This window comes from Maniola hyperantus, chromosome 21, assembly GCF_902806685.2.
Source record: "Maniola hyperantus chromosome 21, iAphHyp1.2, whole genome shotgun sequence".
Lineage (NCBI taxonomy): Eukaryota > Metazoa > Arthropoda > Insecta > Lepidoptera > Nymphalidae > Maniola > Maniola hyperantus.
Window position 1 is genome coordinate 7,723,020 of NC_048556.1, and position 14,132 is coordinate 7,737,151.

General features: G+C 35.4%; 1 protein-coding gene across 5 annotated transcripts in view; it reads left to right on the forward strand.

Annotated features, from left to right (window-relative positions):
- shg (E-cadherin shotgun) overlaps positions 1-14,132 on the forward strand; it is a 307,163-nt gene that overhangs the window by 265,684 nt on the left and 27,347 nt on the right. For 3 of the 5 annotated variants that reach the window (XM_069505790.1, XM_069505791.1, XM_069505793.1), the window contains 3 exons: positions 839-880; positions 10,988-11,179; positions 12,518-12,673. In XM_069505790.1, the coding sequence (XP_069361891.1) occupies positions 839-880; positions 10,988-11,179; positions 12,518-12,673 (390 nt within the window). The remainder of the gene's footprint in view (positions 1-838; positions 881-10,987; positions 11,180-12,517; positions 12,674-14,132) is intronic. The other 2 variants (XM_069505792.1, XM_034980225.2) reach the window with 1 other exon arrangement.

Consider the following 14,132-nt stretch of genomic DNA (forward strand, 5'->3'; position numbering starts at 1 on the left):
TACTATGTACATATGATATAATATGATCACCTTGATAAAGCATAAATATCTTAATGTTATAGAGGATACTGTAATAATATATTCTGAAATGTATGGCTTCTCTTCGTGGAATATTAAAATGCCTACGCAAAGAGTAATGTCCTGGAAACTTGTTCAGTTTCTAGATAATAGTATTATATGGGACAAGGGTATCATATTAAGTGTATCAATCTTGAATATATATTATAAGAACAAATATATCCCAAATTGCTATCATATCATTTAACAGTGCAGGAAAATATATTATTTGTCATGTTTTCTGAAATATTGAAATATCTAGGCTATTCTGGCAGTCTTACTTTTTAAACATAACGTTTATATTATTGCGTGTTATTTACCAAAATACAATTTATCATTCACCAATACAACTCACATCAAATAGACAACGTTAATGCTTGTCTTAGTTATTGTATTCTCCGTGAAATATTCAGAATGTCTAGACAAATTGTTTTTGATAATAAGTAATGTGTTTGGTAATTTATTTACGTCTAAAATAATATTTTCTGATAGATATAATATATGTATATGCGGTACCTACTACCTATATTATATTATTATTTACTTAAGAAATCTTTGAAATACTTAACAAGCAATATTTTCGGATAAGTATTTAGTAAGTATAATATTTCAGAATTCTTGAATAATATTTAAGGAATGGTCGTTAAAAAAAATTACAGGCCCGATGACAAATATTTGGAAAATTATTTAAAAGGTCAGACTTAAATATTTTTGGATATTTTCTTTTGCGGAGCTATATAATATTAATTAACATTGTATATTTCTTTCAAAATGCTATCAGACGGAAACGTACTTCAATGAAATGTACAGCTGGAGATATTACGTAAGTACAAACAAATTGGCGATTGATTTTATACGACAATGCTATTAGTTAAAATGGTCTAATGGATATTGATGATTGTGCAGATTAAATGGATCTACAATGTTTTTGGCATAAGATGTGCCTTTTTAACAATTCTGTTCGATATGATTTAGCTGTTGAGTGGGACATAATGAACAGAACGTTGTAAACAATTACTATTCATTTTAAAGCTCCTTGTTGTGTTCTTTCAAATATTGTTTGGCTATACATAATATATTATTTGCGATTTCGTCTGTCTATCTTAGACGGTCTGCGTACAAGTTACCAGAGTGATATTAATTGATTATTACTTAGTTTATAATTGATTCTTTAACTTTTGATTAATCAACAATTATTATGATAACCTAAATTGTAAAATTTATTAGTAGGTATGTAGTTACCTAAATATTAACATTTCTCCGTTTGATTCAATGTTTCTTCTTATTCTTACAATGTTTGGTACAAAATATATAAAAAAGTATTTTCTATTTCACAAAATACAGCAACATAATGTTCTCCTATTCTATTTTCCAACAATTGGTTATTCTTTATAATTGCAAGTTCAACCTTTGCTTTGTTTGTCTTTTCTATATACAAGACAATATCAGTTACGAAGTCGTTATCTAAGAAAACAAACTAAAGCTTCCATAGACCATTTCGACTAGCATATTTTCTCGATTATTATTTAAACTTTTGTTTTTCGTCTTTCCTTTATATATGGCGTACTGGATGGTTTAATATTCAGAACTCATGTAGATTTTTTCTACCCAAAATTTGGCCACCCTTAATTAAACAGTTTTATTTAACTTCACATTATTGTGTTCGATTTAAGTCTCACGACGAATATTTCAATTTCTTGTAAGAATATTATACTCTTACGAAAGTTCACACAAGTACTTAACTTTATAGGCACGCAAAGGTAATAGCAAAAGCTTTATAGGTACCAAACTGGAACATTATTGTGAATATTGTGTGCATAATAAAACTGTTTAAATTAAACGCTTAAAGTTGCTTAAACCTTCAAAATGACATCTTATTTTTATTATCAAGCACTTAATCAATAGCAGGCGAAATATATTTATAACGTGATCGTTAAAGTGACAATAATTCCTTCTTGTTATCTTTTGTGTCTTTTATAGCTTATAAATTATTATCAAGTTTGTTTTCATCATCAAACACATTGAAAATACTATCTACCAAATATTTATATATATATGTTTTTACAATGTCAAGTTATTAACCATACCCATGCCCATTGCCCATGATCAACCAAACCGCCACGACCACGGCTAAGTTTCCCACTAGACTAAACCAGAATTTCCAATATGTCTGCCAGAAATCAAGCCTCATTGTGCCAGAAAGGTCGTCGAAAATTATATTAAAATATATGAAGCGCAAAGCGTAGTTTTCAAATTGTATGAGTCTGAAAGAGTGCCTATTTAACTTTTTCGTTAAAGTTTTGTAAAAACTGTTGGGACATAAAATTTTGCATAAATTCAATTTCGTATGATTTCTTTTTGCCATCAAATTAGCGACGAACTGTAATAATATCTATTAAGTTAATTAAAAAACCTTCACGCTCTATTTTGTTTACTATTATTTCTGTTTTGCATGACTTCTGTGAAATACCATCGTCATTTTCGCGTCGAGGTTTAATAACGTGTATAATTACTGCTATGCGGTTATTTGTACATGTTTTTTTGTCAATGATAGGTTTGTGGTTAGTTAATATTCCCACGGGTCCTGATTCGTTATGAGATTAAAATCGCAGCGAACATAGTAAATTAGTAATTAGGACGGACCATGGAACTCATTTTAGTCTAATATCCCAAACACAATTAATCCGATTCTCGTGGATTTTGCAACTCTTTGTAAAAAGCCTAAAGAAAACGTTGTCCCACTGATTTTGTCGTAAAAAGAAGAGTAATCTTCTCGGCATGCTAGCTCCACCTCAGCCTGTATCATCGCCTACTATTTAGTATGATGACAATAAAAAAAATTATAAAACCGAACCGCCGATTTTCCGTTTATACTAAAATAGGTAGATGCCCGTTTCGTCTCCTGGTTTTCAGTTTTAAAAATCGCATTGGGGCTGATTTATCGGGATAATGTCCTTTGTCCATCTTCAGGATGCATAAGCTTATCTTTATAGTAAAAATATTATGCCCGCAACTGCATCCACGTGGGTTAGGATTTTAAAATCCTGTGAGAGCTCTTTGATTTTCCGGGATGAAAATATCCTATGTCCATCTCCACGATTCATAAGGCATCTTTATACTAAATAGATGATGGCCGAAACTGCATCTACATGGATTTTCATTTTTTTTTAATTCCGTGGGCACTCTTTGATTTTCTGGGCCAAAAAGAAGCCTAGATCTCCAAACCTGGAACGCAAGCTATCTCTGTACGTTTCATCAAAATCGGTTAAACGGATGGGCAGTGAAAAGCTAGCAAAAAGGCAGACACATTGACGCATTTATAATATTATGGTCCGGCGGGTCACAACAAATTTGGTAACCATCACGACGCATTTATATATTAGTATGTATGTAAATATACCCCTCATAAAACTTTCCTTCATTTCCTGCTCAGGAAAATTTGAAAGTCATTATTTTCTTTTAAATTTGCATAGAGACCGAGTGTTGTAATGACTTACGACTGTGGCTAATATTTCCATGCATTTGAAGCGGCGATTACTCGGGACACTATTAAAATAAAATTTGCATCCAACAGCGCTACAAAGTATGGAATAAAACATGAAAATATCCGTAACAATGGCTGTAACGGATTCATTGCTCTTTACAAGTCACTATAAACAATTTTACGATTCCTACTTTGCGACTCAGACGGGCAGATAGGACTTTTATTTTCAACCGCAAGATTTTCAAGTATTTGATATTAAATATTTTATATTATTATCTCGTAGTGAGATAGAGTCGTTGAGATTTAAACGACAGAATTCTAAATAAGCAGTATCGTGAATATTATATTTGATGTTCTTCAATGTTTTGCCCAATAGTAATTATAATTAGCTACTCACACATTACATTTAGAAAAAAAATAAAAGATGCGTAGTAGGTGGTACTAGGATTACATTTTTGATGTACGAGGGTTGAGGAAGCCATAGTAAAACAATCCTGAAACATACAGATAATAATAAACGATAAATTATTCATTACGAATCTAAATAATTAACTTTCCCCATCTCTGTCTAAATAAATTTCAATGAACCTTCGTCAAAGAGTACCTTTTATAATGTGGGCGGAGTACCTCGATATGTAAACACAATTATAGACCAAAAATTTCCCAGAGAGCTATTCACATTGAGTTCATCGCCGTAGATCAGCAGACGTCTTTAATTTATTACCGAATATATTATGTATACAAGAGTTAATATAGTTCCATAATAATACTTTTTGGTGCCGGTGCCAATTAGCTTTAGCTGCGCGAATCGTCTAGACTTCATATTTTTATGGGACTCCACCATGGCACCTCATTGGCACCGACCCCAAAAAATATTATTATGGAACTATATTAACTCTTGTATACATAATATATTCGGTAAAAAATTAAATTATTTTTCAATTTTTAGTGTTTGTGTAACGAAGTAGGTTTTTATTTTTTTTGTAATTTTTTTTATTTCACAATTTTTAGTGGCCCCATGGAATTATGCTATGACTGGTTAAAAGTCTACTGTTTACTAAGCTATTACACTGATCGCGAGCAATTTACTCTTATCCGTTGAGGAGTTCCAGTATCTATCTTCGAAGATGTTCATCAGATCTTCACCAAATTGAAATGGGACCAACTTTGAAGTATACCCTTTCAAACAAAAAAAGAATTTTCAAAATCGGTCTAGGCGTTTTCGAGTAATCGGGGAACATACATTAAAAAAAAAAAAAAAAAAAGATTCCGACGAATTGAGAACCTCCTCCTTTTTTTGAAGTCGGTTAAAAATCCTTAAAAAGGTATCTTTGGCTATTAAAAAATATATGTTTGTTCGGCTTTTAGTGCAAAATATCCGGTCCAACCTGCCTATGCGGGTGGACCTGGCGCTGTAGCGCCAGATCCTGCTCACGCATCAATAAAGCGTTAAACCTCTTATAATTACTATTATTAATACCTTAATGGTACTGATTCTGAGCACAACCTAATTTTAGAGTATTCGCATCCTCTTCTTACTAATGTAATATGAAAAGGACAGACGCAGTTTGACAGTTTTAAATTTAATTTTTAGATGGTAAAACGAGCCTACTGTTTTAATTTGTAGCGTGCACTAAAATTTAGAGTCTTTAAATGTAAAGTTCATGTTCTGTCCCTTTTTAGCATTGTTAACAAACAAAAAAAGAATTTTCAAAATCGGTCTAGGCGTTTTCGAGTAATCGGGGAACATACATAAAAAAAATAAAAAAAATAAAAAAGATTCCGACGAATTGAGAACCTCCTCCTTTTTTTGAAGTCGGTTAAAAAGAAAAGGATGCAGATACTCTAAATTTAGTTTAGAGAAAGACAACGGAATCGATGCCATTTTTGAACTAATTATCATTTTCAAGTAAACATATATCTATATATGTAGGTATTATGATTACTTTATATTTCATTGTACTTATAGTGAAGGGGTGCTAATAATTTTAAGCTTGTAAAAGTTCCAAATGCACCCCGGTTTGAAATAAACCCATAGCTAACTCGGCTAGGTATTTTTTGTTATCAGCATTTCTTTGATTTAAAAATTGTGTCATATAATAAAGATACCGATATTATTGACATACTTTACTTAAAGAAAAAACGTAATACGTATGACTTGGTGCTTGTACACGTGTCAGTCCATAATAGCGGACATTGCTACTCTAGTAACATGACCACTCTCTAACTCTATTCATATTTCATCATAATAATAAATTACATGGAGCCGTGAAAGAGACCGTTAGTCCGACTGTCCATGAATAATTAAGTCCTAAGTATAGATCCGATAAGCTTATATAATTAATCCTATGTCATATGCACGTCATATGTAATTCCCTTTTATCCTATAAGTAAGTAGCTGATGCCAGCGATTTTGTTCGCGTAGTTTTCACATTTTTTAATTTGGTATATTGCTTACTTATTTCTAATATTTCTAGCATTTTAATCTTATTACGTAGATGTCTAAGTAAGGCTACTTTTTTGTGGACCTTTTTATGTTCTGCAATTCTTCTGTATTCAACAGATATCTACTTATCATTATGATTTATGATTTCCATGTAGATATATGTTGCCGTTAAGGCAGCGTTTTCTAAAAAGCTAAGCTAACCCATTTTTTACGCTGTAAATGGTCACCGGTCAGCCTTTTTTTAATAATATTACCAAAAATATAATATATTAATCTATCCCAAAAGTTCTTTTGAACTATCCGCCAAAGATTTTTTAAAATCAGTTCAGTATATTTGCAATCTCTGAATCTAGTGAAAGGATTATTATTTAAGCCTTAAACAAGCAAACAAAATCACGATCTTTACTTATTATCCATAGTTAATATAAGTATGGATATGGCCATTAAAATGTTAATTTATCCTTAATGAAAGTGGGTTTTAGTGCGGTGCGTAAGCGTAAACTGGGATTAGAGGGGAGGCAGTTTTTACTGCCTTGCCCTGATTCTCCGTATCGCAGTGGTTTTATACTGGATAAGTTTAGTATGGACTTCGAAATACTTGCTTTATTTTCTAAAACGTATAATGAATTTGAGTTTTAATAAAGCCGCAGGATGAACAAATATTCAAGCTTTATTTGTATTTCATTTAAGTAATAAGTACTTTATTTTAGAAGTGGTTTTTGTATTTTGACTAATGTAGGACCATATAATATAAGGAAACTAGCGTATACCCGACGTGTGCTACTACGCAAAAAAATTTAAAAACCACTTTAAAACCATCTTCTCATTATTGCCTTTCTAATGAAACCGATGTCGGTTGGATGGTTTCAAAGTCTATAAAGGACACAGTTAGAAACATTTTGTATTTTTTAAATTAAGATAAATGATAATTTATCTAAACGAAATAGTGCTTTTTTACGCTCACAATAAATGATTATGGAGAACAGCTTTTACGTGTCTTCGGTCGCGTAGATTTAGGCTTTTAAAATCCCGCAAGATTCCTTTGCTTGGCTGGAATATAAGCTATTCTTCTGCTTTTCGGTTTAGTGGTTAAACTGTGATAAGGTAACAGATAGACAGGCATTTAAAATATTGCTAGTACGGATGTAGTGTGTTGGTTTCTAGACAAGAGCTTTTTAACGTGTGGTAGAGTGAAGTCACACGATGCGTTGCGTTGGCGGTGCGGTGCCGCTGCGTCATCCTACATACAAATCGCTGTACCATACCACACGATGCGTTACTACGTCGTGCGACGCCGCCCCGCACGCGCAACGGACAGACGAGGCGAAGAGGGGTGGGTAGAGCGTTGCGTCGCCATACTTGTTGCCGGAGCGGCAACGCAGTGCCAATAACTCAAATGCGGTGCCGCAACGCACCGGAAACGCATCGTGTGGCCTAAGTATAAGTCTGTCACACCAAAATAACGATTCATTTTATTACACAACGAGTAAGTCGCGGGCGTTAGCTAGTATATAAAATGAAAAGGTGACTGACTGACTGACTGACTGACTGACTGACTGACTGACTGACTGACTGACTGACTGACTGACTGACTGACTGACTGACTGACTGACTGACTGACTGACTGACTGACTGACTGATCTATCAACGCACAGCTCAAACTACTGGACGGATTGGGCTGAAATTTGGAATGCAGATAGCTATTATGACGTAGGCATCCGCTAAGAAAGGATTTTTGAAAATTCAACCCCTAAGAGGGTGAAATAGCGGTTTGAAATTTGTGTAGTCCACGCGAACGAAGTTGCGAGCATAAGCTAGTTTCAAATAAATCAAAGACCGCAACCCCGCATTCAAGTTGCAGGATTAGGACCCCACTAAGTTAATGAGGCGTCGACTTGCCCGCAAATGCTACAGAATGCTCCGCTCTTAATGAAGATGCTTTAACGACTCTTTAGTCTTTACCTACCTTCCTTAAACTAAGAACTTAATTTAGTGATGTAAAGGCGTCGATCCAGATTTTTGTCTTGATGTTTTTCTCTAAACTTAATTTAGAGTAGACTAGCTAGATGCCCGCAACTTCGTTTGCGTGGAATTAGGTTTTTGTAAATCCCGTAGGGAATCTTTGATTTTCCGGGATAAAAAGTAACCTAAACGCGAGAGGTATATGGTTCGAATTCTGGCAGGAACAATTTGGGAATTTATAATTTTCTCTTATATGGTGTAGGGGCTTCGGCGGTGGCTAGTTACTAGGCTAGTACAGGCTAGGTACAGGTATAGCAGTGCCGCCTAGCGATTTAGCGCTCCGGTACGATGCCTTATTATTTATTTTAACCGTTCGGATAATTAATAAAACTGCCACACCCCTTCCAGGTTAGCCTACTTAAATCCTAAACTTAAAACTACATAGTAATTTACCGCTGAGTGTGAATATAGTCCAGGGCAAATTTTTCACAGAATAATAAATAAATTTTATGTATATGTATAATAAGAATAGAGTGGATAGTGTAGTGAAGTTTTAAATAAAAGCCGAGTCAAAGGCCACCACAACGCATTCAACTCGCGCGGAGCGGACCCGCTACGGTTAATGAGGCGACGAGTTCCCACAAATACGACAGAGCTACTGACCTAGAAGAGTTTAGGGCTAACTCGTTATTTTAGCTTTTCTGAACACAAACGCTTGCTTTGACGTACTTTAATTTAGTTAGGTATTTATTAAATTAATCCTCACCGATCTGAGCATGGAGTATGTTAAGTTTTATTTGGACATTTACAAAGAGGCTCCTCTTTGTAAATGTCCAAATAAAACTTCTTCTAATTCTAATTCTTCTTCTAATTCTCAATTCCTAAGATTAGTTTTGGAAGGAAGAATTGAAGGCAAAAGAGCTCCAGGCCGCCAAAGACGCAAATGGTTGGACGGTATAAGGGGATAGACAGGGCTTAGGTATCAAAAGTTAAAAGAGGCGGCCTTAAATAGAGAAGCTTTTCGCATGATGACCTCAGAGCTTCGTTTCGAAGAAGGCACGCGATGATGATGATGAGTATGTTAAGTTACGTCACTTAATTACAGTACCTATCTGGCAGGAAAGATTACATATCAAACTTTAGAAAGTGATAAGCTTCAGTTTAGCAGAGAGTTGTCTCTCTCATTGAGACTGATAAGTCAGTGACAAAACGTCACATATAGGTACAAGTGATAGTGTAGTGAAGTTTTAAATAAAAGCGAGTCAAAGGCCACCGCAACGCATTCAACCCGCTACGGTTAATGAGGGAAGGACTTCCCACAAATACGACAGAGCTACGGACCTAGAGGAGCTTAGGACTAACTCGTTATTTTAGCTTCTGAATACAACCGCTTGATTTGACGCAGTTCATTAAATTAATCATTACGCTGGCTTTACCGGTCAAGTTTGCAACGGACTTGAAACGGTGTCCAGTAAATGTGACGGTGTAGGGCTATCAGTGTGCATGATGTCATGCACACTTGACGGTGTATGACTATCAGTTGACTAGACGCCGTTTCAAGTCCGCTGCAAACTTGAGGGTAAACTTGATCGTGTATGGTCAAAGTCACTAGTTACTACCTATATTCTTATACATCGTGAGCGCTGCCGCTGAAGTCGTATAAGCGAGAGGTATTTGCTTCAATTTCTGGCAGGAACTATTTGGGAATTTATAATTTCCAAATTGTCTCTGGTATGGTCTGGCGCGAGGCTTCGGAGGTTTTCTTAATGTCTAGTTACTACCCTACCGGCAAAGCCGTGCCACTAAACTCAGACAGCGTCTTTTTCCATCACTCGCTGTGTGACTGAGCTTTATTATCAAGCTCTCAGTGGCGTGCTGTTAATTAACATTCATTAGTAGTAGGTAACTAATAAGCAAACTTGCTATATAAGGCGTACGGTGCTTATACCTTGAATTAACGACCTCTCGTAATAATTTGATACACTAAACTAAATTACTAAGTACGAGTTCCTTGAAAGCGATCGGTGCGTCGCGTCGCGTCGGTACTCCGTTGATATAAATTTGAGTCAATAAAACAAATTATGTTGCTAAAAGCATATTAAAGCGGCGTTGATTCTGCGTATTTTTCCTTGTATTCCCTAGAATTTCACCTAAATAGATTTCATTCGCAGTTCATTCTCATACAATATTTCATCTCATAGATCTTTGAAAACATTTAGGTCACTGAACTATTCGAACTCAGTAAACTTAGACTGGTGAACTCCTTAGAATAAAAAAAATAGAGTTAAGAGTATACTACAGTCGATAGTCGAGGAGTCCTCGATAATTTGATGTCTAAAATCAATACCGTTTGAAGCATTTTAATACGTGTGGAATACGGACATTCCGATTATTTCACATCAATTAGGTATTATTTACAATTGAACGCATGACTTTTTATTGTATTAATTTTTGTATTATATTGTTCGTATAATGCACTTAGATTATAATATTTTTTTAATAATTATTTTATATTGCAGACGTTTAAAGCCATGTCCACATCAATAGAGCATTGTGTGTTGAACATTGCTTGTGGTCTTAATATTTTCGCCACAATTTTGATTTATTTTTTCTTCATATAGACGTTCACATTTAGGGCGGTTTCCGATTAGCGTTTCTTCTGCGTATATTACGCTCGTTTTAGCACTTACCCGCGCTTACATGTGCGCTACATTTCGATCTTCAATAAACCTTATCGCTCGTCCACGCGCACATTCCAGCGTGTTCTTCAGTTCTTAAAGTACGATAGTAAGTTAGTAGCAATATAGCTGATGAAGAAACGGCTTGTGCTTATACGAGCTTTTAAGCGCGTCTACGCTCGTACGAGATACTCTTGTGACAAAAGGTGCATGTACACATATACGCTTACAAAAACGACCTAATAAGCGCAAGAAAAATGCTATAATCTAAAACCGCTCTAATACTTCGATACAATAATTTTTGTCGACACAATTTTTTATTGATGTGGTAGTTAATTTAACATACGACATTTTGTGCAGGGTGAAGCACCAGATACAGAGATCGGACGCGTGTTCGTCAACGACCCAGATGATTGGGACCTTCCGGACAAACGGTTTATGTGGCTGCCATCTTACGAACAAAGGAGTCCTTACTTCGACGTGCATAGCAACACCGGGATGATCACTATGAAGGAAGGCACTCCAAATGGCACATATATACTTAGGTTTAACGTAAGTATTAGATACATTTACTAATTAAAAAAAAAGCGAGCAGACGTGGTCATCTGATGTTAAGTTATGGCTTCATTCCATAGCTAAGTTTAATTTACTACCGAAGTTAAAGAAGGAAATGATGAGTTTTTATCAGTTTTCACACACAATTCTGGTGTCGACGCCTCTATCAAAACCTAGATTGGGACTCTGACAAAAGGAATATAAGCCTTTTCATGCTAACAGATACGTTGCGAAACCTGCTAACTTCACTCACAAATGTAATAATAAATGTTAATAATATTTTAACGAAGTTCTGAGTGAAGTTAGCCGAAGGCGCAACTGTTTTATAAAAATAGATACAATGAAAACTAATTCTGAGATGCTCGAAATATGTTTTCGTTTAATTTTTCGTATCTCGTGCCAAAGAACTATCATTACAGTTTGTTGAAAAATTAATAAAGACTGTAAAGAGTGCGCCGGCTCCCGTTCTATTTATATTTGCCGGTACTCTTGGGTTTCGAGTTGCGGCAAAGTTAATAATTAAATGTTGAGCGTGACCCGACTGCCTTGAGTTCTACATAGCGGTGCCAAATGTCCCGATTTACTTGGAACTCCTCAGTTTTCGGGGGTCATATAGAATTTCGTTTAATTTAAGTTACTCTGCGTTGTATTTCTCATTGTTGCCGCTAAACCATGAAGTAGTGGTTTTCTTGGGATAATAATGGGGGGAAAATGGGTGGGCTCTCAGTATTCTCTCTGAAAAATTGTGTTTTTCTCACTGAAAAATCCTATTACAATGTAAAGGATTATTTAAATGATAAGCAAGCTTGGGAATGAGTTGCTTAAGATGCTTGTGATAGTTCTAATAAGTTCTAATAAGTTTCAATAATTTTTTAAAGTGGTGATAATAAAAAGAATACCCGGCTGAGTTTGTTGTGGGCTCTTCTCAGACCTGGGCGCATTTGGAACCCTCGTAGCTTTAGTTTTAAGTTTGCGTAATAATTATCACCACTATATCTTAGAAATCCAACATCATACCATCAAAAAGAGTAATTTATTACCTATTTTGAATAAATCATTTGACTTTGACTTTATTGTGGGAAATCCGGCTTTATTCCTTGTCTACATTATACTGGGAACCTCTGTGCAAAATTTCTGTTTTTACTTTTTACGTCCAAGGGTTTGGGCTGGGTTCATGAAGAATGAGTAAATCGGCCTTAGGTTAGGCTTAGGTTCAAACCGCACTGTGAGCCAAAAACTATATACATCGAAAATAATTCTACGGTTGCAGTTTTGCCTGCACGTGTCTTGCACATTAACTAGAAAGCATTTAATCATTTTTTTCATGTTCGTTAGGTGACTGAAGAGAACGAGCCACTCGTGCCGTTCCACTGGGTCGAGGCGACGGTGAACGTGACGATAAAGGAGATTCCCGAAGAGGCGGTCGACAAGTCCGGCTCGATCCGCTTCATCAACGTCACCGCGGAAGAATTTATTATCCCCGAAGCTGATGTACGTATTAGTGGATAGACCACCTCATTCGGGGAGTTGAGCTAATATATTGCGCTCTCTCTTGCACTATTGTATAGAAATGAAAAGGACGCACTATGATTGTCATTAATCATTGGGTGTGCCCATACAAAACATTTTAAAGATTGCTAGCTTTTACTCGTCGTTCGTCCGTACGTTATCGAGATAAAATAATAATTAGATATTTTATTTGTGTAATTATTATAAGTAGATAATAATAAAATAAAATATTTAGGAAATTACAGGAAACAATCCAGTGAGCAAACCAGGGCAAATAAAAATATAAAATCAAAGATGTCAAGTTACGATTCAGTAAAAATTCGCGTGAAACGTTTTATTTAGTCCAATCGGCCAATAAAAGATGAAATGAAGCCAATTTTTATGGATTTTAAAATGTCCAGCCTTTATCTGAAGAATGCATTCGACGAGTGCCTCGTAAAATTCAATATGAGTGAAAAGTCCCCGGTCGTAGGTCGGCAAATCTGCATCGATCCGCTTTGCAAATGCCTTCACTAAAGAGTGTTATCCCTGAAACCGGTATGAGGAAACTAGGTTAAGTTATCTACTTAGAGCTGTCGAGATTACGTGAACAAAGTTGAATTGAAATTTAAGCATCTAGAAAACTTGCTTGATATTGTTTTTAGGATCCCGTGCCTCAAAAGCAAAAACGGAACCCTTATAGGATCACTTTGTTGTCTGTCTGTCGGTCGGTACTTCCCGTTGACCTAGAATCATTAAATTTAGCAGGTAGGTTGGTCTTATAGCAGACATTCGGGGAAAAATCTGAAAACCGTGAATTTGTGGTTAGATCACACAAAAAAAATTCAATTGTGGTCATGAACTAATAATTAGTATTTTAAATTTTCGAAGTACGATAACTATATCAAGTGCGGTAACATGAAAATATTTTTAGGCATAATAGTTTTTGATTTATCGTGCAAAATGTCGATAAAATACGATTGTAGTACGGAACCCTCAGTGCGCGAGTCTGACTCGCACTTGGTCGGTTTTTTATGATCCGTAGGCAAAAGCTAATATTGAGTAAGAAGGTACTAAAATAACGCCTATAGTACAATGTGGATAAGGTGGACTTAGGGACTGTGGGACTCGGAGGAAAGTTCCTTGTAAGATTAAGCTGGAACTTTAGTTCCGCTCGAAGTTCCTAACAGGTTATAAGACAAGCCAAGGTCAAGTTGGATGGAGTTATAGGTCTCAAGCGATTGTTTTGCTCTTTGTATTGTTCATCAAAGGTCTTTGTACATTCATTACATTGTTTCGCTGTACAAATCGCTTATAAATTTTATTTAAAGTGAAAATCTAAATATATAAAAGGAAAAGGTGACTGACTGACTGACTGATCTATCAACGCACAGGTCAAACTACTGCACGGATCGGGCTGAAATTTGGCATGCAGATAGCTATTATGACGTAGGCATCCGCT